This window comes from Neolamprologus brichardi, chromosome 20, assembly GCF_056152115.1.
Source record: "Neolamprologus brichardi isolate AB-2024 chromosome 20, ASM5615211v1, whole genome shotgun sequence".
Lineage (NCBI taxonomy): Eukaryota > Metazoa > Chordata > Actinopteri > Cichliformes > Cichlidae > Neolamprologus > Neolamprologus brichardi.
The window spans coordinates 3,767,157-3,795,017 of record NC_142123.1 but is presented as its reverse complement, the minus strand read 5'-3'; the positions used below and the strand labels follow the sequence as shown (position 1 = coordinate 3,795,017).

The 27,861-nt window shown below is 41.8% G+C and overlaps 1 protein-coding gene across 2 annotated transcripts in view; it reads right to left on the bottom strand.

Annotated features, from left to right (window-relative positions):
- Positions 1 to 27,861, bottom strand: part of cpne5a (copine Va) — an 88,377-nt gene that overhangs the window by 22,116 nt on the left and 38,400 nt on the right. For both annotated transcript variants that reach the window (XM_087833717.1, XM_087833718.1), the window contains 7 exons: positions 24,179 to 24,242; positions 19,702 to 19,805; positions 19,319 to 19,423; positions 17,043 to 17,084; positions 16,815 to 16,890; positions 13,695 to 13,748; positions 13,086 to 13,147 (listed from right to left, as the gene is read on the bottom strand). In XM_087833717.1, the coding sequence (XP_087689843.1) occupies positions 13,086 to 13,147; positions 13,695 to 13,748; positions 16,815 to 16,890; positions 17,043 to 17,084; positions 19,319 to 19,423; positions 19,702 to 19,805; positions 24,179 to 24,242 (507 nt within the window). The remainder of the gene's footprint in view (positions 1 to 13,085; positions 13,148 to 13,694; positions 13,749 to 16,814; positions 16,891 to 17,042; positions 17,085 to 19,318; positions 19,424 to 19,701; positions 19,806 to 24,178; positions 24,243 to 27,861) is intronic.

Here is a 27,861-nt window from a genome sequence, read left to right as displayed (position 1 = left end):
GCAATGCTTCCTTAACAAATATGAGGAAACTGGAAGAGTGGAGGGCAAAAGAAAAAGTTCACGACTAAATAAAGCCTATCAACTGCAGATGAACAGTATCTGAAAGTCATGTCCTTAACAACTTTTTAAAAACCCAGCAAAGACCTGTCATGGATTAACTGGCCTTTCCGTTAATCCACCTACTATTCACTGAATCCACATCAGAAATTAGTTCACAGGACATCAAGAAGCCATTGTTAACAAAGGAAATGGCGAGGAAACAGCTGCAGTATGCCAAATTACACAAGAACTGGAAATTAATGAATCAAAATTTGAAATACTTGGCTCAAACTTTCCCAAGGGGGTCAGGAGAGAGGTAGAACCTTTGGGAAACATTTAAGCCAATGGTGTTGGGGAACATTTCAAAACTGATGGATGTTGAAGGTAAAAAAGCACCATCAGCGCCACTATGTTTTGCTTCACCAGCCATGGTATTAATCCAACACCATCTGGAAAGCATCTGACTGGCAAGAGATGAATTTTTCAGCATCACAATGATCCCAAACACCATACCTGGATTGAAAAATACACAGTGGAACACTAAGTCATGGATTGGCCTCCCCAGAGCCTGGACCTCAACAATACTGAAGCAGTGTATGTTCATCTTCACAAAGAATGGAACAAAAGGCAGCCAACATCCAAATAAGAGCTTTGAATATGCGGACGTCATACCAAATATTTACTTTCAAGCTCTTAGAATTACTGTTTTTTGCCTTATATGCTGCATTTCCATTCTATTGCATATGTTTCAATAAACCGCTGCCCTTTTTTCCAATTTTACTAGCAAAGTATAAATACATAATGCAGTCTAACTGTTATATTGACAGGGGTTTCTTTATTACTTTGTCCATTTATAGCAGTGCTAAGCTAGATTTTAAAAAGCACCTCAGACATTTGTAAATGATAGAGTTCACTGTATTCGAGCGTAGTACTGTAACAGGATGCCACCACTAAAACAAGTCAGTTTATAAAATTTCTTCCTCCTAGATCTTGGGGCAATTGTGGCTCAAGAGTTGGGAGTTTGCCTTGTAATCAGAAGGTTGCCGGTTCGAGCCCCGGCTTGGACAGTCTCGGTCGTTGTGTCCTTGGGCGAGACACTTCACCTGTTGCCTACTGGTGGTGGTCAGAGGGCCCGGTGGCGCCAGTGTCCGGCAGCCTGCCTCTGTCAGTGCGCCCCAGGGTGGCTGTGGCTACAATGTAGCTGCCGTCACCAGTGTGTGAATGGGTGGATGACTGGTTGTGTAAAGTGCTTTGGGGTCCTTAGGGACTAGTAAAGCACTATACAAATACAGGCCATTTACCATCTTTAACTGAAAGTGGCATTAATGCAAAGTGGAAGCATTTAGGAATCACAGCAACTTAGCTACGAAGTTACAGAGCATGATCGCCACTGTCAAGATGCATAGTGTGTAAAAGTTGCCAACACTTTGCTGACTCAATAGCTGCAGAGTTCCAAACCTCCTGTGGCGTTGACATCAGCAGAAAAACTGTGCTGGGAGCTTTGTGGTATGGGTTTCCAAAGCCGAACAGCTCCAGAAGGTGTAATGTTAGGTAGCCCACTACTTCTCTATATACTGCATATTTAGAAACTTAAAAAACTGCATGGGACATGATTGTAAAGTATTGGGGTTATCGAGCAATAGCTGTACACTGTGAGAACGACATTCAGCCGGACTTTCAAAAGAGCAACAAGCTAAAAAAAATTACAAAGCTAAGTGGGTGAATGTAAAACTGGAAAACAGCATAGACCCCATGAATATCCATGAATATTCAGCATGTGGCAGTAGAAAAGAGTAGCTGCACTAACACTGCTGGAAACTGTCATTGCTGTTTCTAGCTGTGCCGATTCCCTGGACAAAACGTATATCTTTGTAATACATAAATTTAAAGAATTCAAAGTGAACTGTTCTGTCTCTGGTGACTGTAAACTCAAACTTCTGTATGATCACAACAAATCACCAGACTGCACAGCCTAGCAGACCAGAAATATCTGTAAGGGTTTAGCATCAGTACATCTTGTTTAGTTATCATGTGAAAGTGCTTTGATGAAGTTTATAGTCCATGACCACATTTTGCCATGACAGACAAACACATGCAGATACACATAAAGAGAACACGATGCTGTTGCAGCTGCTGACAGATAACAAACAACACTGCATCACAAAAATAACCTTGCAGAAGACTGAGTGTCACAGCTGAGAAACACCTCTCTTTCAAAAGTCAGCAAATAGCAAAGGCCAGTAAAAGAAGCAGACGAAAAGAAATTGTATGTTTCTGTGCAGTGCGATTTTGCAGTCTGACCACAAAGCTAACCTAAATCCAATAAAAAAAAAAAACCAGTATCAATTTCTCAGGATATTTTGGGATGAAACTATTAAACCTTAATAAGATCTCAACACAATAGAAGCTCCCACCAGCCTTTATATGACCAATCTCACTAGAGATTTAATTTAAAAAGAAACATTTCAATATGTGATGAAAAGAATATAAATCTTTCATTAGCCTCTCAAAGCAGCATGTGGCTTTTGGACTATAATTACCTCTATTTGACTATATCTCTGCCACAACTGGAGGTTAATGAAAATGAATGAAAAACCAATTCACTGCGAAACCAGTCAGAGTGCATTGGTGGGTCTTGAAAAGAAATTGCTTTTTCCCCCCTCTGCCTCACATATCATCCAAAATGCACCGTGCTAGTTATCACCTGTTAGAAACGGACCAGCAAAGCAAACACACATGAAAGGAGAGAAATCAATAGCAGCGATCTAAAATATCAAATCTGATATCAGATCTGTTGTATACAGCCTGCTGCTCAGGCTCCTACTCACATTTCTCATCATCTGTCTGAATGACGGTGTTGGCACGCGTTCAAGTAGAATCTTTTGCATCAGTTGAAGAAAACTAATCTCTTTCACTAGGCAAGTACAGATGCCAAATCAAAGCTAAGCGATCCACGGGACAAACACAGAGTGTTCTGTGCCTGAATCCACGAACTGCATTTTTTTGTTCTTGCGAACGAGAACACATCAAAACAAAAATAAAGCCAAAAATAAATCTTGCAAGTTTCTTCTAGTGATTAGAAGAAACTTGCATAATGCACAGTAACTTTCCAATGTAATCTTATTCAACTTTTACATATTTGTATTTTTCCATAATATCACAAAACTGTGGTATTTGTTCACAGTAAAAATGTTTTTGTACTAAATATATGTAGGAAATATACCTCATTTCTGACTTAGTTCTCACACAGCTAACCTCTTGTTTCTCTAAGCATCTTTATTTTTCACATGCTATGTAATTAAATAAAACAGCATAAAAGTGCACATAATGTAGCTGTCAAACTGTGTACTTCTCATTTCAAATGCTCCCAAACCCCCATTAGCAGTTTGCCAGTGTTTCTCAACACCCATTTAAAGGTTGAGGCTAAATAAGTGAAGTTAATTTTCATAATATGGCTAATGCAAAACATTTTGAGACACACATTTGACAAAATAATATAACTAAATATCATCTAACTTAGTGATGACAAGTGTTTGCAGTTGTCTTAAGTTGTTTCCAGTCCTCCAAACTGGCAGTCTCTTCATGTGTATCGTGAGGTATCAATTTTCAACGATACAGTTAATCTTTCCCATCATGGATAAGCAACATGGTCGTTGTTTTTCTTTCAGCTCTGATTTATTTTCTTCATCAGTCTGCTATGCAATCTGCTTCAAATCGACAGTCTGTTCAAAGCACCAGTTTTTATCCACCTTTTCTTATTTGATCAATTTTTTACGATTGTGGTAATTTGACAGTCGGGTGGAAAAGTAAATAGATCCTATGGAGATTTGTTTTATGATGGGATATTTTGACATGCAAACCTCTCTTATACTGTGTCTATACATAAAGGATATCCAGGACTGTTCCTGTTGTGTCTGAAAGCAGCACAGCACGGGCAGCAGCGTGTGTCGCATGATTGACAACAGGACCAGAGCGTTTTGCAGAAACCCCAAAGAGCAGACATCAAAGCCTGTGTCAACATTGGGAAATCTGCAATGGGAAACTTATATTATAAATATATATATATGGGAGAGCAGAAAAGAAATTAGCCAGGGAAGATGATTTTACAGAAAGACTGCTACTGGAGAACTTCCACGGGGACTTTCCTTGAAGACTGGCATCTTTAAATTCTTATTTGTCACGTTTCAGACAAACTTCACCCCCAACCATAGCATGCAAGACGCTTGACTTCTGAGAAGGAGCAGCACAGTATTAAAGTGTGAAAGGATCTCCATCAGCAGGCAAGAGATTAGCCAACCTTCATGATTATCAGTGTGATAAGAATAGGATGCACTGCCACTGCCCAGAGAACAAACAGCAGCCTTCTGTCAGAAGCATGACCTAGAGCATGCTCATCACTTTCTCTCACTCAGGGGTGCTGTGCACTGAAAATCTGTCCCCAGGGTCAGACTGTCAACACCATGTTTTACTTCAGTGCTCACAACTTCTCACCAGATATTCTTCCTCTTCCCCAAAATGTAACTAAAGTGGAAGGATTAGGATTTTAACACACTGGAGGTGATCCAGTATCCATCAGAGATGCTGCCTGATGCACTGACAGGACTTCCAATGAGTGTTCCAAATAGGGCAGCAGGAACAGTGTATCACTGCACGAGGAGACAGTTTTAAAGGGCAGAACAAGCCAAATTTAGATCAAGTGCAGTTTTTCATTGCATCTTGCACTGAACAGAGCACAGCAAAGAAAAATACCTCCTCAATCATTCATTCAACAACAATATTAATAGATTTATTGTAATACTAGTCTCTGCCCTCAAAAGCTACGACTTCATCCTTTAACAGAAGTAACTTCTTGTAGGAGATCTTCTGTAGTATCCATGCAAAAAATCTTCCACAGCAAGATGTTTATGGGATTTCTTGCAAAAACTCCCAGTTTCAATTATTTATTTCAGTGGGTTTCAAATATGGCCTTTCTACATCTTAACCAGGTCTTTCAGTGACGCTCAGTTTTTACTTACAATGTCTTTAGGATTCAGCACACTTCACCTTTCAAACGTATGCCTTCACAGTAACTTGGAGCTTTCTTTGCTATAATGCTGAGCACATAGTTTAATCAAGCTGCAGGCTGCCCAGTCCCAAAGCAGCAATCCCAACTTATAACATTTTCATCACCATGCGCCACACTGGTTAAGAGATTCTGCTACTTGGTCTGTGCCAAACATGTTTACTGTCACTGTGACTGAACAGCTCAATCTTTGATTTGCCTGTCCAAAACAAATTATTCAAAGCAAGCTTGGGCTTTCCTTATGTGTCGCCAATTTTCTTTTTGAACAGCAAAGGCTTGTTCCTCACTCTTTTCCCATATGTATCAAAATATCTCTGATTATAGTAGTAGTCTAAAAACTACTAGTTCTTGGAAACTGATGTTGTATCAAACTGTACTAAGGCTGTTTTATGGCCCAGTCACATAGGAAGTGACATGCACTGCGCTGAAACTCCTTGTTTCTCTGACTTGCACAGAGCAATAATGGTTTCCTGCTGCTCTGAGCAAAGTGCAGCATAGGCACAAGGCCGGGGAGCATTCACCTGCACCACAATGACGTACATCTGTGCAACCTATAAAAGTGCAGATAAGAAGATGGCATATATATTGTAGTAGGTGTGAAGGCCATGGGCAGCAGCAAAAAGTGACATACTATGAACTCAACACAAATTTTGAGTTATTGGATCAAACTAGTGGTTGGCGCAGAATTTGCTGCTTCCTATGTGAAAGGGCCTTAAAAATAGAATAGCGGCCTTCTTGCAACTAGGAAAAAAATGATGGTTAACCAGGGATTGCAATGACTTTTTTTTGCATTTGGTGACTGTTTGCAAGTAGGTACAGCAACCAACAAGTTGCCCAGAGGTTAAACATCCAATGTCATCATGCTCTGAGCAACAACTTTCAACTGCAAGGTGAGTGCACAGGTCGCCCATTTCCAATCGCGCTCTAACTGCAATCACTCTCAAAAAGTTTGACAAAGGTTTGCAAATAATTGCCATCTGTGTCAATCAACCTGTGTCAGTCTGCATCATTGAGTGGAAATTGACACGAGCAGTGCACTCAGACGGTTATGCAACTTGTTGTATTATAGGTTTCCAGGTTGTATAGGTTGTATATAGCAAGGTTCCCAGGCACTAATGTGATTTTGCTTGGGTTACCACAACCTGATTTTTGCCATTTTATCGCTGTCTTGAGAGAAGCATCAGAATCAGTTTAAAGGTAGCAACTGCAGGCAAGTGGTTGCAGAACATTTCAAAAGCAACAAGATTGCAAGTTCACTGCACACAGTTGCAACAATTTTAGTCGTGCATCAGTCTCTAACCAAATGTATTTACCTTTCAATAGGTGTTAAAATCTGCACAATTCAGATGTAATACTAAAACAAAGTGCTTTATAATTTGTTGTTTATCAACTCTTTTTTTTTTTGCTGATGATAAATTCAATAAGTGAAATAATTAATAAACTTAAAAACAAAAATTTGCAATACCTTAAATGTTTTACTGATAAAAACTGTTAAGGAATACACGAGTTCATTTCTGGATTCTTGCCATCCTACGCATTAAAAAGTAGTAGTGGTTTGGGTACAACATTATTCATTAACATGCTAAGTAAGAATTAATGTTGTGTTACACGTGGGATATTGACTTCAATTTATCATTCTCAAATTATTTTTGACAGCTGAGTCTAATGACATCCAGAATACATCTACATACTTTACATCTGCTCTCTACCTCTCAGATGATTTGGCACATAAACAACTTGCTGACAACTTGCAGAGCTTTATTCTGAACAGAAACAAAAAGGGGACAAAAGCCTTGACTTAGAGAAGAAGATATGAAACCGAAATACTGAGACTTTCTGCAGCCTGTATTTAAGTGTCGTATTTTAAGTAGTTTCTTCTAGACGACTCTTCCAGGAGAATTTAAATACACAAGCACCGCCATTGTTAACAGTATTTCTCAAAGAAATCACTGGGGAGACAACAGGAGGGACAGAGGCAAGTCTTTCATGATGATGTAAAAAACCTCAAGAGAAAAAATAAGTGCACAGATGCTGCAGAGATTTTCCTGCAGAGATCCCATGTTTTTTTCAAAGCTGCCACATCTTTTTAAAGCAGAAGCCTTTGTCATCAGCCTTTCTCACAGACACGATGGGCTTCTAACGTCTCTAAATAGGTTATAACGAAAAGATGAAGTACCACTCCACATATTGCCTGGGTCACATTAATTAATGGGATCATCTCTTTAACTTCTGCCTGAAAGACTTTTATGTGAAAATTACCACAGGATGAATCAAAAGCTGTTTCAAGCTTCGAAATAAAACTCAATGTTTTAAAAACGTAATGAAAAGAGATTTAGGTGGATGCAATTCATAGTAGCACCAGTAAGATTTGCATAGATTTCAAATCATTCAATAAATCCTCTGTAACAGAAACAAACATGTTCGTGTTCTTGGGTCCAAACACCAGATTTCTTACACAGAGCAAATCAGAGTAAGGTTGCAACTAAAATAAATGCACCAATGGGATTTAAAAGGTGTGTGGGTCATCTACTAGCATTGTGCTAATTTATAAACAAAGATGCAGCCAGTTCTTGCTAATGACAGGTATTCTACCAAGAGCAACACAAATTAGCAGGTCACAAACCATCAGACCTGATGACAGAGCAAGTAATGTGCCAAGCAAAATAAGTCAGTGTACGCACAAGTGTTGTGCACGTGCTCCTCTCTGGAAACATTGTGGCAGTTCAGATCAATTACCTGCAGCTGGGAAACGCTGAGTTTTGATATATGGGCAGGTTCTGTACGAAATTGCTGTAGAGCGTGGATAAATGTGTGTGGTGTCTGGATAATTCTGAGTGCAAGATTCAGAATGATCGGCTCCATCACCTAGCGGGGGTGGGGGGGTCGTGGTTTGGTCCCGCCTTCGCCATTGTGGTTGATGTGGAGGTTGGGACGGGCTTAGGGCGTCTGGAGAATCCCTAGGGACGTTATCCCTGGAGGGCTTAACTCAGGGGTTGTGGTCATAACCTGGTTAGTGGCTCTGGTTGCTCTTAGAGGGTGTTCTCCTTGTGGCTGCGTGCAGCAGACCTGGGGGAGGGTCTGTGCTGGCGGACGTAGGTTACTGGCCTGGTAGCCTGGCTGCCCCTGAGTGGATCTGGGGCAGGCGTGGGGGCTTGGGGTTCGGGGGTGCTTCGCCTCCGTGCTAGGGCTCTGGCTGGGCCTTGGGGGCTTCGGTCCTTGTTGGTGTGTCGCCGAGGTTGTGGGAGGGTGGGTGCACGGGGGCTCCGCCTCTGGCACATCGGCCAACTAGGGGGCTCTTCGATTGACAGGGAGTTTGTTCCATCCTTGCAGGAGTCCACTCTGCAGGTGGGGGAGAGTCACAGGAGAGGTGGAGAATAAACTTAACCTGGGTGTCTACTGTCTTGTGCAGTCTGGGAGATGATTGAATGTTAGGGTGGATACAGTTTCCTCTGCGGTGGGGTCGGGTGGGCTCCCCCGGGTCTTGTGGGGCTGGGCGGTCCTGCTGCCGTAGGCACCGGTCTGGATGGGCCTGGGCTCCCTTACCTTGGTGGGTGCCGAAGGACGAGGGTGCCTACTGGGGTCAGCGGGGGAGCTGGGCATCTTGCTCCTCCCTTCTTTTCCTCCCCATCCCCAGCTGCCTCCCTCCAACACACCCACCCACACAAGTAGGGCCTTGGGGGAGGCATTCCCCCCCCCTGTCCCCTTCTGGCCACCTGTGCCTCAATTTTATTCCACAACTTAGACATCCACATTACTCACACTCTCATAACACATAGGGCCTTGAGGGTGGGCACGTTAACGTCTGTGTATTCAACCCCACCTCTGGCGCCGGTGCCCACCTCTCAATTTTAAATCCATGTAGACATTGAGGGTTCTCGGGAGGGGCCGTGCTAACACCTGCTGCTCTCTGGCAGCAGCACCATGCTCTCCCGTGTTTTAAATGCACCTCAGAACAACACGCAGCAACACTACACATGAGCGAGAGGAGGGAGGTTTGGAGTCTTCACACACCCCTGTTCTCTGCTGGCCATCGGGGCGGGGGGGCTGGAAGGAGGTGTTGGAGGTGTAACGTGGAAGCACAAAGGGAAATCACAAGGAACTACCTAAAAATAGACATTTTAAACCCTTATATGGAAGATCTTTGGAGTGGTGTCTTTTACTCTATATTTAGGTCTGACAGAAAGCGTCTCTTTAGTTTGAAAATGGCTTGGGGTTGATAAAGCGGTTTCTAGTATTCCTAACCACTCAAAGTGCTTTTTACACAAGCCACATTCTCCCATTTACAAACACACACACTCTTAAAGCACTTTTATTCTACTGTATTCAAGTTAAACACTTTATCTAGCGCACACACACACACACACACACACACACACACTGATAGATGCATCAGAGCAATTAAGATTCAGCTTCTTGCTCAAGGGCATTTCCACATGCAGACCAGAGACACTGAGGATCAAACAGCTGTCCATATTCACAAGTTCCTGTATATGAAGACAAAATCCAAGAACAATGGTGCACTAAATTCTTTACAGACCATTTTTTAATCTTACTTCAAGACATAAGCATGTTTACTACTAATTAATCAACGCACACTTATAAATAAATGCACACAATTTTAAACAGGTCAGTGCAGTCTCTCTCACAGCTTGGTTTCAGGCCCCTTAAATTCTAAATGTCAGTTTAGAAAAAAGGCAGTAGGACAGTGCATGTTCCCCAAGTATCAGCTCTCATAAGTAGGTTGCTGTGAACTTGGATAATTGCTTATCTGGTTTGGTGAATCCAAAATGATGATAGGTTGCCCCATCATAAAAATGAGAGAAAAAAAAACCCCAGAAGAACTAAAATCTGAGAGTAAATACAGCACAACATAGTTTGATCTATCGTATCAGTACTTCTAACCTCATTGTTTTCCCATTTCCCCTCTTCCTCCATTTTTCTTCGGTTTCTCAAGGACAAATTAGATCAGAGTCGAACAAGTAGAAAAAGGTGAAAACACTGCTGTTTTGACAGTGAGTGAATGTGTGCCGTGTGTGAGGGTACAGTATGTGTGTCCGTTTGTGGAGAGCTGGAGAGAGACCAACGGGACAGATCTGGGACACTCAGCCACCAGCAGCAAAGCAGCAGAAAACTAAAACCAGGGCAGCCACTGAGAAACATTTCCATATGTGACAGGATGTTCGCCCTTAATTAAGCCCTCAGATCTTCTCCATATTCTATCATAATCATTCATATTCATTCACTCTGAGTTGTGGCTGTGGACACGATCGTTTCCTTCGGGGCCACACTTTGAGCTGTTATGTGAAAAATCAGAAGCACCTCAGTAACCACACTCAATAACACTGAGGAAAACATGGATGAGTGCTTGTTATGCCATGGGCAGCAACAACAGGAAACAAAGTAAAAAGGGGGAGGCAGTGTAATGCATTTTAAAACTACCGTGTTAAATCTCGCAGCCCTGACTCATTTCCGTGTATTAGTCACAGCGATGGCTGTCACTGTATAAAGTTTTAACACTCACTATTGACTGTTGTTCTACCAGATTTATGCACGGTGAAAATAAATTTGAATTTAAATTATTTTGTGACCTCTTTTCTTTTATTCTTCCTCCATTTGACAGCAAATGTCTGAGAGCAAACATCAGAAAAGTCCAAGCAAACCCAGGTGCTCTGCACACACCACACCACTCTAGACCACTATCCCACTGTCATCTCCTGATTCAGTGGTTACACAATACAAGCAAACAGAGGCTGAGGCTCAGCATATCACTATTTGCAGTCAGCAGCACCACTATCTATGACCATGAACACAGAACAGCTGTTTTTCTTGAGCAGATGACTCACTCAAACAGCCAGAGTGCTGGCTCTCCTATGGTTATTGCACAGATGCTAAAGGGTAGCATTAAGCGTTCGTGTTGTGTTTGGCAGGCTTGGTATGCTAACAGTGAGAAATGTGATGGATGGATGGGAAAGACTGGGATGGATGTTAAGTGTTCACATACTGGATTGAGTGGTAAATGATCATATGATAATAATGATTAAGTACTGTGTTATACTGACAATATAGCATCAGTGCTAGCATAAAAATCCTGAAACTGAGCCTACTTGTCAATACAAGCATCTGCAATATCGTATTGCTGTTTTATTCCCATGAAATGACACCCACCCACAACCATTAATGCATAGTTAAAGCGTTAGTGTGGTGAAATCTGTAATGTTTATAGACATTCAGGTAACCGCTCGCTGGAAAGGCCTGATAATAATAGGGTTTACTTTAATTTATTATCCAGCAATGACCAGTGTACTGATCAACCTCTGATGGTATCCAGTACTTGGTAGTTAAAGTAAAATAAATAAAGCTATCGTTGGATCAAACAAGCAAAAGTTAACTCCATTATTTCCATGGCTTTCTAGTTCAGTGGTTACCTGAATGATCTTTAACCTCCTAGGACCTGGCGTCCACATATGTGGACATCACATTTTTGGTTATTTAGACCAAAATACTCAATTTTGCTCTGCAAGGGCCTGATATCCACTTACGAGGACATTATACTGCTACTGTTCTATCAAAATTTTAAACGAATATCCTCATATGTGGCTCTCATTTTTCTTAAAAACAAAAATAAGGTAAAAGAAAAAATCTGGTAATTATTTGTTTTTACATTCATCGGGCCCCAATTAGCCAAAATATCAAAGAGAAATTAAAAATGCATGCCGTGGAAGAGTTCGGGTCTTAGGAGGTTAAACACTGCAGATTTCACCACCATGCAAGAACAGCTGTGCATGGATGTCACAGTGATATTATGATTATGATTAGTGCTGTCAGCATTAATCTCATTAAAATGAGGTTAACGCCATAACTGCATTAACGCGGCAAATCTCTGCCCATTAACGAGCTAACCGTGCTAATGTGTTGATGCCGTGCAGCCCCATGCACGGGGCGATCTGCGGTAACTCGCTAACGGAGATTTGCCACGTTAATGCAGTTATATGGTAAATGGTCTGTATTTGTATAGTGCTTTTACTAGTCCCCACTAGGGACCCCAAAGCGCTTTACACACCCAGTCATCCACCCATTCACACACTGGTGGAGGCAAGCTACAGTTGTAGCCACAGCTGCCCTGGGGCAGACTGACAGAAGCGAGGCTGCCATATGGCGCCATCGGCCCTTCTGGCCAACACCAGTAGGCGGTAGGTGAAGTGTCTTGCCCAAGGACACAATGACCGAGACTGTCCGAGCCGGGGTTTGAACCGGCAACCTTCCGATTACAAGACGAACTCCCAACTCTTGAGCCACGATCGCCCCAGTTATGGCGTGAACCTCATTTTAATGAGATTAACACTGACAGCGCTAATTATTATATTAACTAATTATATATCTTAGCTAATATTATGTTATCAGTGTGCTTAACACTTAAATGTGTAATAAACTGCAAAACAAGATTTGTTTTTAAACTTAAAATCTCCGTCAAATTAAATTTTGGACGCATAAAATATTCTGACAGGAATCATTAGAGTCAATTGCTTGTCTAGGAATTCATAAACAAATAATCCAAATGATGAATACATTTTCCAAAGCCCCTCTTCCCAGCACTCATTTTGACATGACAAAGTGGGACAGCACAGGTGTCTCTAATGATGTTAATGAAGGTTTTGTTCTATCTGCATGCAAGTGGTAATCAATGTAATTAGTCACACCTGTGTTTGAGAACTAAAAGGTCCGTTCGACAGATGAACTACTGGAAGCAATATGTTACTTGTACATGTGTTAAACTCATACTAATGGGGAGTCTGCACAGCCATCATTGTGCACAATTAAATTCAAACAGTGAACTTCCAGTATGCAAATCTCATTTTTGAGTGCAGATGTGCAGTAAATGAAACTATGTGGTCATAGTTTCTGTGAGCCACTCGTAGAGGTGAAACACAAACAGCGTGAGTACATAAACAAAGTAATGTAACTTGCACACAAATGCATGACTCACCCGCCTCTGATGTAATCCAGGAAGGTGTGCTCTGACTCTACACTGAATGACAACAAGGATACCTGAGAGGGAAAAAAAGGCCCCGAAAGATTAACTCGTCCTTTTTAATTAAACGAAATTTACCAATCTACACATTAACACTGACCTCTCAAAATGACCTATCCATGCAAAATGATTGCGTTGCCGAAGCAGCGCCTTAGAATTACAATCACTGAGCGTCAGTGTGCCTGTGGACTGATGGATGATCAGCTTGATGGATAGCTAGTCACAAATTTTAATTACAGTCACAGAATACGCTAAGAGCTGCAGCAAAGCCGCCGCTCATTTATGAACTTCTGTCACTATTCTTCAGTGAAAGGACACAGACACGAGTCTCTTTTATTTAGCTTTACAGACTTGAATAATCATCCCGTTTGAGGTCATGGGAATGTTTTCCCGTCTACTTAAATTCACTGTCTGGATCATAAGCTCGGGGACTGGGAATAGAACAAAAACATTTAACAGAGTTCATGCAATCCACTTAGTGGAAACTTCTTGCTGAATACAAAAGAGAAGGCAGGCAGGGGTGTGCGTGCACAAGGATTTGCTCTTACAGTATCTCAGACTCACCGTCCCAGAGTTGATGTATCTCTTCTTCTTTATTTTCTTCTTGGCGTTCACCACCTGGTATGAAGGTAGAATGGGAACGAAGGATAATGATAATGTAAACTTGCAGCACAATTCTTTTTATCCACCCTTGGGCAAGTAATAAAAACATCTTTGTCCTCCTACTCTATGTCTGTAAGGGTAATGGAGCATGGGGAGTGAATCCAATAACTGTAGCAGGTGAGAATGAGATACCATTGATCATGCCTTCCAGCAAAGTGCAGATAATTCAGAGGGATTTCTGTAAGCATAAGCAGTCTACTGTAAATTTCACATGCATGCTGCCAGCTGTGGTGCTTATAACCACATACAGAATGAGTGCAAGTGCACAGTTATGTGCAGTGGGGGCAGATGCATACAGCCAGGTCCAAGCTTTTGGATAGTGACGATTTTTGTGCTTTTGCCTCTATGTACCACCACAGAGGAAGAAAGGAAATGAAGCTCAAAATATTGCTTCAAATTTTTCTGCGCAGTCCCTCCATTCCCATGCCATCAAAAGTAATTGACTGGTAAATGAAACTGATAAAAGGTATGCAGTTGATTCCAAAATTTGCATTCGGTAATTAGTCTGAGAAAACAAAGGCGAGCCATCAGAGAGAGCAGAAAATATAGGAGTGGCCAAGACAACAATCTGGCTAATTCTTAAAAGGAAGGAAAGCGCTGGTGAGTTCAAGCCTGGACGCCCATGAAAAATAACTTAAACTGAATGATCTCAGAATTCCTTTCACAACCTCTCGCCAAATCAAGAGCACCTCAACAGGAGTAGGCGTGTCAGAGCCTGCAATCACGACAAGTCTTCATTCATGTAACTACAAAGGGTTTAGCTCAAGCTGCAAACCACATGTGGCACTCAAGAACAGAAAGAGCAGATTACACTTTGCTAGGAAATGTCTTAGAAAATCTTGCCCAGCTCTGGAACAAGAAGTCTCTGGAGACAGATGAAACCAAAATTAACTAAGAGCGCCGACAAGGAAAGAAGCAGCTTGTGATCTAAAGGAAAACACGTCATCTGTCAAACATGGTGGAGGCTGTGTTTTAGCACGGGGATGCATGGCTGCCAGTGGAAGTGGGTCACTAGTGTTTATTGATGATGTGACTGCTGATAAAAGCAGCAGAGACGACAGAGCTGCACTTTCTGCTCAGTTTCAGCCAAATAAAGAAAAACTGACAAGACAGCGCTTCACAGTGCACGTGGACAATGACCCGAAACACGCAGTGAAAACAGCTTAAGAGCTTTTTGGCAAAGACATTAAATATTTTTAGATGACCTAGTCTTTCACCTGATTCCATCCCAAGTGAGCATGTTTTTCACTTACTGAACACAAAACTAGCCAAAAAGAAAAAAGGCAGCGCTCCCTTAATGAGCAGCGACTGAGCGAGGCTGACAGAGCATTTCAAGCGAGAAAACATTGCACTTTTTGATATGCATAGGCTGTAGCCTTCGGTATGTTTATATAGCTGACATTTTGTATTAAATTACTTTGTCCAGCTACATATGCTGTGAAAATAGAGGGACTAATAAAAAAAGTCTAATTCCTAAACAGTTGGATTGCTTTTCTGGTGACCCGGTGTATGGTTAGAGGTTATACGCTGCACTTCAATTAGATATTGGCTGCTTCATTTCAAATCCTGTGTGGTGGTTTACAAGGGCATGAGTGCAACACTGTGCAAAAACCTATAGACTTCACTAAAAACAAAAAATTGGGAAATACATGAGTGATATCCAAGGCGAGCAGAGTGATTACAGCCTTCAGTGCATTCAATTAAAGTTACATTTGAGCTTGCAGCCAAAAACAAGGTCAAATATCTGCACTGCTCATTCTAAAGGTCTGCACACAAACACAAAGCATGAGCCTGGAGGAAGCTGTGCAGGATAATAAAGTAATAATAAAGTCTCTCTTCTCTACTCTTCCTTTCTGGTTCTGTACTTTCTAAAAGCGCCCCCTGAACTCATCTTCCAAAAATTATGCCTCACAGCGTTGTGACCATCACTCAGCCGCCAAAGGTTCACATTACATCACAAAGGAATCACATTCAGTTACAGCGTCCTGTACTGGCATTAGCCTGCTGTCGTCTAATGTCTACGAGCTTTCTGCACGTCACGTTGAATATACAAAAATATGCAAAGAGCTGAAAAATGTGGCATGTGACATACTGAATTTCTTTATTTCTCCATAATGAGAAGGTGGTGTTATGTCATTTTTGTCCACATCACAAAAGTTTTTTAAGGTCTCTGACCTTACCTGCGCTTTATATATAGAAAGGTTTGGTGAAGGGTAATGGATGCACATCCTTATGCCGTGTCAGCAGTGTAAAAGGGCACCGTCTTTCCTAACCTAACTCATCAGCTTTTCCCTTACTCTCTACCTTTACTGGCCTTGTTCTTTTCTTAGAGTGCTTCTATGACTGATTCAGAGGCTAATGTAATATGGCAACTGTTTTAATGAGCAGGGACCTATTCAGACTTTCTGAGTGCGATCCAAAGGAAGGAATAAGTAACATAGTTCTGTCGCATTTCCATTTGTATTCCCACCGCAGAAGCACTCTTCCCCAGTCGATCTATGGCACCACTTAACCTTTGAGAGGCTTAATAGCGGGCAGGGTGAGGACAAACAGGCGAGGCTAGTTGTTAATCTTGAACAGCCACAACTTTGCTCAAACAAGTGAGACCTGTAGAACTTCCTGTCATGAAACAAGACCTTGCTGAGTATAAAGGGCACGCTGATTTGTTCTCAGACTGAGGCGGGTTTCTCACACCAGCATGCACAAACGAAGCCGAGGTTTCTTTTTGTGCCATCAGAATCGTTTTTTTGGCACAGGTGCTTCCAAGGTTCATTCATTAATAATTCACACGTAGCTTTGGCCGGTCACATTCTGCTCCATGTGCTGAATTTCACTTGAAACTGCGTTTGCCATAGTGGACCAGCACAACTAAATGGCTGCTTCAGAAAGTGATTTGCATTCTACTTGGAAGCAGCTTAAAGCGAACGAGCTCCCATACAGCAGTCAACATTTGCAGCTTTTACATAAAGGTCCGCTGCTCTGAAGGTGATGATGGTATTGGTCGATTTTATCTCCGCTCACCTCATACACATTCAGCTGGTTCTGACCCCGACACAGCTCTTTGAAACTCGTGGTGAATTCACCGATGAAATCATGGCTGGTGGAAAGGAGACAAAAAGCGTCATCACAGCCTTGACCGGTGGAAGATAAAAGCACATAACCATCGATGTGTACTGAAAAAAAGTAACTATAATTTGTGCAGAAAATCTTGTGCATGTGTGTGCACACGCTCCTCTGTGTATCAGTTACCTCCCATCTCTGTCCCAGTCATACACCTCCACCTTGATTGTCCTAGGAAGCACATCAAAGAGCAGAAAATGTGTTTGTTTCCTTGTGTGAACATATTAATGCCTTGCGTGAGCTACAAACTTAATATTCTTGAGGAGAAATGTTAAAAAGAGCATTCTGAAAGTGACAAACCAACTTAAGCTCATTAATTGTTAGTGAAAGCTGAATTAAAGCCAACAAAGAGAGCATGCTCCGTGTTTTGCATGCAAAAGACACAAACATCTTTCTGGAGATCTAATGGTGACAACATTTGTTTTCTCTTTGAAGCTACACTGCGTGGCAGCCTGAGTCATGTTAGGTTTTCAAAATGTATTAGCTGATTATTAAGCGCCAGTCTCAGTAATTGCCAACATTTAAGCAAGACTGACAATAATACAAATTCACAGAGCTTATTGGGTTTCTGTCTGCTTAATTTATGTATAACAAAATATGGTGCGGATTAATAAACTAGCATTAAATATTTAAATGAATTGTTTTTGTGTATCTCACAGAGTAAAGAGCTGGGCGACAACACCAACAGCTTAGGTGAAGCATTTTCTCCCCACATGCATAAGACAGAAAAATAACCTCTTGGGAAATAGCATATTTTGCAAGTTCTCAAAATAAGTCGGTAGGAGAAAACACAAATGAGCAAGCCTGAGAGAATATAGGCAGAATGAGGAAGATGCCGCCTCTTTTCTAGTCTTTTCTACTAGTGGCTTGCCACCCCCATCTTCCCATCAGCTGCTGCTGTCAGTCACTTGTCAGAGGATCCAAGAGGCGGATAAGTATCCGGGCTACTCTGTTATCCTGACCTGAACTAATTGTGTCTGCACTATTTTTCCCAGCTAACAAATGTCCAAATTGTGTTTTGCACAAAGAAAGGAGATTTCCTCTAATGGTCTGTGATGAACTCATCACTTGTCTCCCTCTAAACCAACCAGACATTCAGAGTCAGAGTTAGAAAACTTTGCAATCTCGACTAGTATGAAAAAAACAAATGATTCTTGACACTCGGGGCCACTTGTGACAGATGATTTGCCTGTGATGACTCAGCATCATTATAATCAGCAGAGTTGGGGGCAGCTCGATCCTCGAATCAATTTCATTTTCGTTTCTGAAACCAGCGTTGTGTTGGAGTGGAAATGGGAGAGATTTCACTTTCTGATCGCTATCGAAGACAAACGATTGCAGGAGATTTATCAGATTCTCGCGAGGGTGAAAAATGTGACTGCAGAGAGATAGTCGATACATCATTATTAATATATTGTAAATTTTGCTGTGTATTTGCAGGAGAAAAGGGAACAAGAATGAAAGACGGTAGTGCAGAAAATACAGCACAGACCAGCCTGTCTGTGCATTTTACTGGAGTCCAAAAGAAAAGCCTGTGGGGGAGAAACCAGGCCATTTCTACTTATACAATTTAAAGAGAAATAAAAATGTCATGATTTGAAAAGTATTGAATGAAAAGACTGAGAAATTGCAACAGCCGTGCAGCAGGTCTCCTGCATAGATCTTGGAAACTGTAGATATTTTAAAAGAAAAGCCGAGAGACCCTAAATGGCTGCAGATTTCTCTTGTCATCAAAATCCTCAAAGGGAATCAGGATACTTTCATGCTTCTGCTCCATCTGTCTGACCCAATTAGCTTCTCCGGGCAGGTGAACAGAGCCAGGATTGAAAGCAGCGAACCTTCGCTGACACCCAGCGTAGCGGAGGCCATGGTTTGACATGTTCTTCTACACACTCACACGGCTGTCTGGGTCTAAACATTTTCCTGCTTCTGCACACAAACACACATAGAAGGGCTCCTGTGTTGTTCCAGCCACCTGTCAACATCTTTAGACCGGCTCTCCCTCTCCGCTCGCTCTCTTTTTTTTTCGCTCGTGTTATTTTATCTTCCTGCCAAAACTCTTCCTGCTCCTCGGGTATTCTGCAATGCCCTTCACTCTGAAAAGATTCAGATAAGCTAGAAGTTGCCACCAGAGAAACCAATCAGAAACCCCGCAATGCTCTGAAAGGCTCTCGTGATTGTGGAGAAATCAATAAAGAGCCAGGCAAGGTGGCATGTAGTGCTAGTCGGCCTGTAATAATTGTCTATTTGCTCTAAATCTGATAGCCCTGATCCACTTTGTAAGAGCTACACCACATATTAAAACTCTGCACCGCTTTAATTTCTCCTTGAAAAACAAACTCAGAGTGTGTGGGAATATTTGTTTGTCTTCCTGAGACTCACCTGCACATCATCAGTCAACCTACCTGTCATAGTCTCCATTGCAGAGCGCTCTGACAGGGATGGAGAAGGGCTCCCACACAGGGTTCAGTGTGTTCTTCACCACCTCGGTCTTGTGGCAGATAGTGAACCTGGAGATGCAGTTCAAACAAACATCTCTAAAATATAAACAAACACTTAAAAAAATCAGTGATAAAATCTTCTCACATCTGAAGCAGAAAACTGCTTTGCCTTGAAACCATGTCTGCATGAATTCATCGGCATGCAGCTGAGTTCAAGGGGTCTCGATCTTATTTCCAATTTTCTCAACCCTGCTCCCCTTCCTCTTGGAGCTTCGTGCCCTCCAGCCCGGCTTTGATACGCCAAAACAGAAGACTTACAGAGGCGCAAATGCGAAAGACAAACTCACGTGCCATCCTCATTACTTCTGTAGAAGACCATGAAGGGGTCTGACTTTCCAAAGAAGTCCTTTTTATCCAGTTTGTTGGCACAAAATTGCATGGTGGCGTAATCCTACAGACAAAGGAGGAAGCCAGTCAGAGAAATGCAATGACGGGAAAGTACAGGACACTTTAAATCCATGCTACTGGCTGTGTTTGCCTCCCAATGTTTGTGTCCACATGCTGTGTGCCAGGATATAAAAGCACTGAAGCACCAACTAAAAGCAAAGTGCTGACTGAATCTTAATAAGAGGACAGCAAATCCAAACAGTGGGCTCTAGTTTCAAAAACCTGCAAATGCATTCATTACCATTTCTTTATTATGCAACACCTGCATAACAATGTAGATGGGACACGGGAAATGAAAATACCTTGTGCTGTATAAAATAACAATAAGAGTAACCATACAGAGGCACATAAATGGATCCTAACACCCTGCACACAAAGAGGGGAGGGGCCTGTGTACAAAAGCATGTGGGGGTGTGTGAGTGCAGCTAATGATACATTAGAAAGGCTGGTATTATCATAATTATACTCATTTAGGCAGCATTTCGATGTGTACTGCCACATCAAAGACAAAGAGCATGCTCCATAATGTTCTTGATTCCAGTTTGGCTCCCTGTGGTCACTATATAGTACAATAATGACGCTGCATAATGGGCACACTGGACAGGTAAATGTCCACATCAGAAGAAAAGCTCTGCAAAGTGTTCTCCATCAGCATCTCAATCATCATCTTCACCTGAATGATGTTCAAACCTTCTTAACAGCTTTGTACCCCCCCAAACGTACCACATATGTAAATCGGGGGTCTTATTATCACATCTTCGAGTCTGTTAAAGTTTTATGCCAGAAGACATTGAAGCTTTCAAGGAGCAAAAAGAGGAGCTGTCTTTACCCAGCTGGTCTTCGGGGCTTTTAGGTTTTGAAGTGCCGCTGTTAGCTCTAAACCAGCATGGTGCAGGGCCTCTATTGATTGCTTTGACCCACATCAGTCGGACACGGTCTGCCACTGACCTGCCTCTCGCTAACCCCCAAAAACATCACTTTTTGCTTTGGACACAGCACTACCACGGAGCTACTATATAATTCAAAGTACAATAACTCCTGCAGTTTTCTCCTGAAGAGGGGGATATTATGCTTGTCCTCATTTTCTGCCAGTACAAAAGATGGCATAAAAGAAGAGGATGAAAGGTGGGCGTAGCTGCGCGCGGGTTTCATGCGGCAGATAATCTAACATTTTAAAACCCGGTATGACCAAGATTTTCATAATAGACTTAATTTTCTATTCAGTATGATCTAAAATGATTGAGTGAGTCCATAAACTTAGCAGGAAAGTATTTACAGAGGCTACATCATGTTCATAGACTTCTATAGGACCAGAAGACTCTTTGCAGCCACAGCTATTTCTATTTAGTGACATTCAGATAGAATAACACTTCACTGGCGTCATATTTCCACACTGGAAGCTATGTACTTTTTTTAACTGTATATGCAGGACTCCAACCTGCCTATTGTTCAAGGGGCTCGCTAAAAAGAAGAGTGGACTAAATAAGAGTATTCAACAAGGTCCGATGTTAAATAAACAACTTATTTTGAACTATTTGAAATAATACAGTTACTCCTTTAGAGTGCAAAAGAATTAAATTGTTGCGCTGGAACAATTTAAAGAATGAGCTAATCTGATTACACCACAGTTTGAATCCTTTCACTGTGGTGGAAATGTTGAAGCAGGTGAAGAGTAACGCTATGATTAAAACAGTCAGCGCTGGCAGCTGAATGGGTTGCTATATATCCATTTTCATTTCCTACTGTCATTTTCGGTTATTATCTACTTTTCTATCCAGCCTGCAATATCTTTGCATTTTCTACCTGCAGTGTGTCAAGCTATCCCTCTGTGGTTTTTTCACAAGAACGTTTAATTTTCCAAGGTGCTGTTTGGTGCATTGAAACTAACACATCATGTTGGGAGAGTTTGCTTAGGTCAGATATAAAAGCCCTTAAAAAATAGATCCGTAGTATAACTGTCCTGTTTAACCCTGACACAGCTTCTACAATTACACTATCATGGCAGCACAGTGCCCTAAGCCTTCATTAGGCATGGATAACACATACCCACATCGGAGCCTAGCAGTGTTCTCTCATTAAGCGAGGAAAAGGCAGAACACTCATTTCAGCCACTGAGGTTTAGGAGCAGCAGGGGAATAGTGACTTCAGTCTACATCCTCCTACCCGTTTCTCTGCTCTACTAAGATATCACCGCATGGGGTAAGTGGCAGAGCGATGCACACTGCCACTTTCAGAGAGTGGGGTGGGTCTATTCAAAGAGATACAAAGCAATGCACACAGCGCCTGAATTCATGTTACACAAGCTTATGACATCCTTGGGATTGCAGACTGTAGTGAATCACAAAATGAATCATAAGCTTCGCGCATCACTCCATTCATCCGGGCATTCGTCTATTATGACTGTAAGCCTCAGGTGAAGGATTTTTGTCAATGTAAGGATGAGCATTACGTAAGCTCAAAAAAGAACAGGAAATTTTCCGACTACAGTGATAAAGTGATGAACGTTTGCTTGATAAATGAAAAATGTTAGTGTAATCAGGGTTTTAATGTTACCAGAGCTCGTTTAAATTCATTCAAGAGGTTTTTTATTTTATTTTATTTAATTTACTTGATTACTTTTTCCATATTCATAGGACGTGAGGCTGTTTTGTACAGACTAAAAAGCCTCTCTGTAGAAAACTTGTGGTGTCAAGTTTTATAAACAAAATCGCCACCTTGTGAACAATTGTGAGTCGAACTGATAACCAGGACTGAGGTTTGCTGCTTCCATATGTTAAATGTTGTGTGGTTTACTTTTATTTAAATCAGACAGAGCTGGAGCTGGACTGTGTGGAAGATGTGAAGCGAGCCAGCCACTGCTCTGCACTCCTATGTGCCAGAGGCAACGACAGCCAAGAGGAAGCCTTTGATCCACGCAGAGGCTGTTGCTCTGTCTAATGATACCTGGCAAATCCACCACGAAGGTGAGAGCCAACCCAGTTCTCGATTCACAGTCCCTGCAGAACTTCCCCAGTCGATTCTCCCTCTGCTCGTCTCACTTTCCCCAAACAAGAGTTGCAGTGTTTACCTCAGGCGATGCTGCAACTCAGCTGCCTCCATTTATTGGTCACAGGTGGATTATAGAATAAACAACAAGCAGATGGATGGTGGCAATCCAGACTGTAAGAATTCGCAGGTGTGGCGACAGCGCTGTCACGCTTTTAGTACGTCGTTGCTTTCATTTGCCTGTTCTTTTCTCAAACCTGAGACGTTTCTGTTCGGGGTTAAATTCTGTGTATACAGGGCAGGTCTGCGGTGACATGTCTAGTCGGTGTCTCTCTAATGGAGTCTGGGAGAAGGGAAATCATCATTTGTACCAGTAACGATCATTTGCATTTATATTACCGAATCGCCTCTTGAAGAGGTGCTTTGCATTGATGATGCTAACTCCTATCATTCGCAGATCCAATGCACCTGATGACTCACAGCAGCCCTCCAATGACTGTGAGCACTGACACTTCAATCCAGCAGTGCAGAATCAGTAACGGTTATCATGGTGGTTTCATTATCAGCATGTCTTATCAGTCTCACTCTAACAGGAGACTCTTTATTTGTCAGGGAATAAACAATAAGAAAAAAAACACCTAGTCAGGTACACTGATTGTTTAACAAGGTGCTTTTATAAGCTAAACAAGTACGTGAGGAAGTTAGAAACCACCGAATCATTGCTTACATGTATTAGGGAATCATAAAACATTTACAGAGAAGCTCAAGAGCCTTTTTGTTCAGCCTCTGAGGGAGGCCGGTTGTTCCGGTCAATAAGTCCTGCTCCACTGGCAGCAGTATAATGTGATTATTTACTATCTTCATTTAGCAGTGTGGAGAGAAAGTCAATGGGCATTAGTGGACACAGGTTATTAACGCAGACTCATGGATTAACGCACACTACATAGGAGCAAGTGCCTGTTTTAGTGATTGAAATGAAGGCGGTCTCATTAAATAGCTATTCAAACGCATAGCATATCCACTATGTACACAAGTTCCAAATGGCAAACGCAATTGCGAAGTAACACGGCATATCCTGCTCGTTTAATGAGGACACTTATGGCACAATATATCTCGCTGGAGTAAAGGATATTAAATATCCCACTTCACTTCAGCGGACTCGTGAACATTGCTAAACATGGATAATGGAGCAATTCCATGCAACGCAGGCGATCTCACAGTGACGTGTCACAATTTAACAATTCGCTCATTTAAAGTCAGACGTAATGATGCTTTAAGGGTCGAGTTCACATGAGACAAGTGAACACTGCAAAACATTTACTCTGACACTTAAAGTGTAAACAGTTACAAAAACAAAAAAAAAGTATGATGGTTAAAACTTTTTGGACTTACTCGGCAGTTTCCAAGCTCCTCCGCAGACAAGATAACAGTTCCACATTTCTTCCCGGGTATACCACTGTGAAAACAAACACATATCCTTCTCTCATCCAAGTAAAACTTTCACAGCGATCCATTTTGACCATTTTTTAGATGTTAGCAGGTTAACAATCAGAGGCATTGTGTTGCATTTTGCTATACTAATCCATGATGCCAATAAACAGCAAGAATTGTCAGTTCTAGCGTCCTCTTTTGTAAATTCCACTGAGTCCGGTTATCTTTGGGAAAGGGGTTGAAACATCTAAGTGGAGCTGAAATGCTTTCTTGTGTCTTTCTATTCTACAAGTTTGATTTCACACCTTCTGAGCGATAGAAGAGGAAAGACCACAGATAAGATTCATGGATGTAGCGAAGGAGGACACGCACAGGGTTGGAGTGGCAGAACAGGACACTAGGGATAGGGTGAGATAGAGGCAGATGATTTCCTGTGGCAACCCCTAAAGGAACCAGCTATATATAGAAGAATAACCTTTTTGAGAGACAGAAGTATCAATAATTAGAACTATTTATGTTTCTAAAATTCTACTGCTGCACCATCGAGAGCGTCCTGACGGCAAACATCTGCACCTGGTTTGGGAACAGCACCAAGCAGGACAGACGAGATCTGCAAAGAGTGGTGCGCTCGGCCGAACGCATCATTCAATCAGAGCTCCCTGACCTGCTGTCCATCTACACCAAGCGGTGCAAGGCCAAAGCTAGGAAGATTATGATGGACCTCTCCCATCCCAACAATGGACTCTTCTCACTGTTGAGGTCTGGGAAGCGCTTCCGCTCCCTTAAGGCTAAAACAGAGAGAATGAGGAGGAGCTTCTTCCCCCAGGCTATTCGGGCCCTGAACCAGATGTAGGACTGGACTCTCCACACATCACATCACCACACGTACCACCACACTCTTCCTATAATCCTATAATTTATAATCTTGATAATCTCTTTCTGCTATTTGCATTTTTTTTACTGTAAATTCCTAAGTTAATTTGTAAATTTTGTAGTAAATTGTAAATACTGTAAAACTTTTTTCTGTCATATAATGGGCGGGCATTGTACAGCTACAAGCATTTCACCCCCATGTCATACTGTGTATGGTTGTGTGTGTGTGACAAATAAAATTTGAATTTGAATTGTACAATAAGGCTTCATTTCTGGCTTATTTTCACGTCCAATTGTATTTTAAATTCAGTAGTATATAGAATTTAGTATGACAGTTTGGCAGCTCTAATGAGCACATTATTCCTTTTTCTCCACCTTAAGTGAATCAAAAACAAGTTATAAATATAGGCTCCCAAGTTTTCAGAGCAGCGTGATATCAGACTGCTGAGAAGCCGAGCTCTTCCGATTCCCGATTGCCAGCGCCATATTGAGACTTTAAAGCTGCAGTTGTTTACCACTGATTCACGCTCCAGCAGATGATCAAGACATATCGCAGCACAAGAGGCACTCTCTGCATGTCTGTGTTTCCATACATCACCTCTTCACTAAGCTGCCAATCCAGTGGCTGATTCGAACAAAAATAGAGACAGCGCTGCGTCACAGTTTGTCCTAAATGTTATTTGGCTGTATTTTTTGAAGCAGAACAAAATGACTTTTTTTCCCCCTGATATCCAATCTAACCAGCTCTCAGCATCCACTGAAGCTGTGAGAAGAAGGCAGAATCCATTCGACCCAACACAGAGCAATACACCGTGTCTGTTTTCCAATCATACAATAGCATTCCAGCTGCTACAGCTCCCATCATCCTTCTGGATAAAAAAGGAAATTACACGAGTGTCCTGCTGTGGCCTTAGCTGGAGACCAGTCATTAGAAGGTCAGACTTGCTGTGACAGACGTGTTCATCAAGCTGTGATAGCTGATCTGAATATCAGTACTACAACATACATACTGCTAAGCAAGAGGCAGCCTTTGACTATAATGGCAAAAGTTCCTTTATTCATAACATCAATCTCAAGCACGAACCTGAGTGAACTTTCAGAACTGGATTATGTCAGAGAACCCGAGCCTGCCTGCATAGGAGATTTCTGTAATGTTTTTAGGACGTATGGTACGAGGTGTTTTCCATTCATCTCAATCAGGTTTGCCAGGACTGCATCACAAGAAGTAAAGCTCTATAAAACCAGTTGTCATGCTGTGGAGGAATAGTTCTCCAGGCTTCTCTTGTGCTTGAAGGACATCTAGCCACTCTTCCACTAAGAACATTTCAGACTAGAAATGTTCCTCTCAGGTCTTTGCCAGATTTTTCTTATTTCCTAAGAATATGATTTGCTGTTTATCTGAGGTACAGACAGTGTTGGGAAGGTTACTTTTAAAATGTATTCCATTACAGCAGTGGTTCCCAAACTTTTTTTGCTGGGCCCCCCTTGTTTTACAAGAAAAATGTTCGCGCCCCCCCCCTCGCGCGCGCGCACGCACGAACACATCCTCCAACCACACACACCCATATTTTGCTCCATTGCGGTTTATTTCACACCTCAAACATTTAGTAAACAATTAAGCAAATACAAGTAATCTGCAATAAATTACAGGTAGTAAGAAAATAAACTACTAAGTCTTTTACACTACGTCCACACCTACACGGGTATTTTTGAAAATGCAGCTGTTTCGTCCACATGTAAACGGCGTTTCGAATCACCGAGAACGGAGATTTTTTAAAACTCCTTTTTTGTGTGGATGAGGAATACAGAGTTCCTCATGCAACGTCAAAGGTATGTGTCTTTTTTCACGTCACGCTGTGTGCATGTTATTGTTTACATGAGATGAATTGCAGAATGGCAGATAGAGACGAAATACTGTTAATCTGACTATCTGCAGGTTTTACATGCAGTTACTGTCCCTCCATTTAGAAAGGCAGGGGCATCACGGTGTAATTATTTTACATGTAGTTGTTTTTTTTTCCTAGGTAATAATATTCAACATTGCTATCAAAAAAAATCCCTCTGCAAAATGGGTTCAAAAACATAAACAACTGTTGGATGCTGTTTGTCCGTGATTTGAACCGGGGAACAAATTGTGGCAGGATCAGCCTGATGTTATTTCCTTGTATCTGTAACTGTAACTTTACTGTATAAAGAGCTAACATCTCCAAAATGTCAGGAGTAGTCATTACAACAAGTGTTTGTGAACTACAAATCAAGAATGTAGGATACTGTTTGTCCGTGATTTAAACAGCCCAGCGCTGCTCCCAACTAAGGGAAAACCAATCCTGCAGGGAGACCTACCTCGGCACTTGTGCAGGTGAAACCAAAGGGAAGACATGCTTCACCATATTTTCTAGTCTTTGGCTTAGAATGAAGTTGGTTTGGAAACATATTCAGCAATGCTTCATCTCCTGCTTTGCGTTTGTGTGGGCGCCTGTCCTAGCAGTGTCCAAGCGTTGTTGTTTTTTTCCCCCTTTTCATGCTGCGCCCCCCCTGCAATGGCTCTGCGCCCCCCCTAGGGGGCGGGCCCCACACTTTGGGAACGTCTGCATTACAGAATACAGAATACATGCCCCAAAATGTATTCTGTAACGTATTCCGTTACGTTACTCAATGAGAGTAACGTATTCTGAATACTTTGGATTACTTAATATATTAACATGCTGTTTACAACTATGTGAATGTACTATTGCTGTGATTTATTACTGTTACTGAAGGTCCGCGGCTCC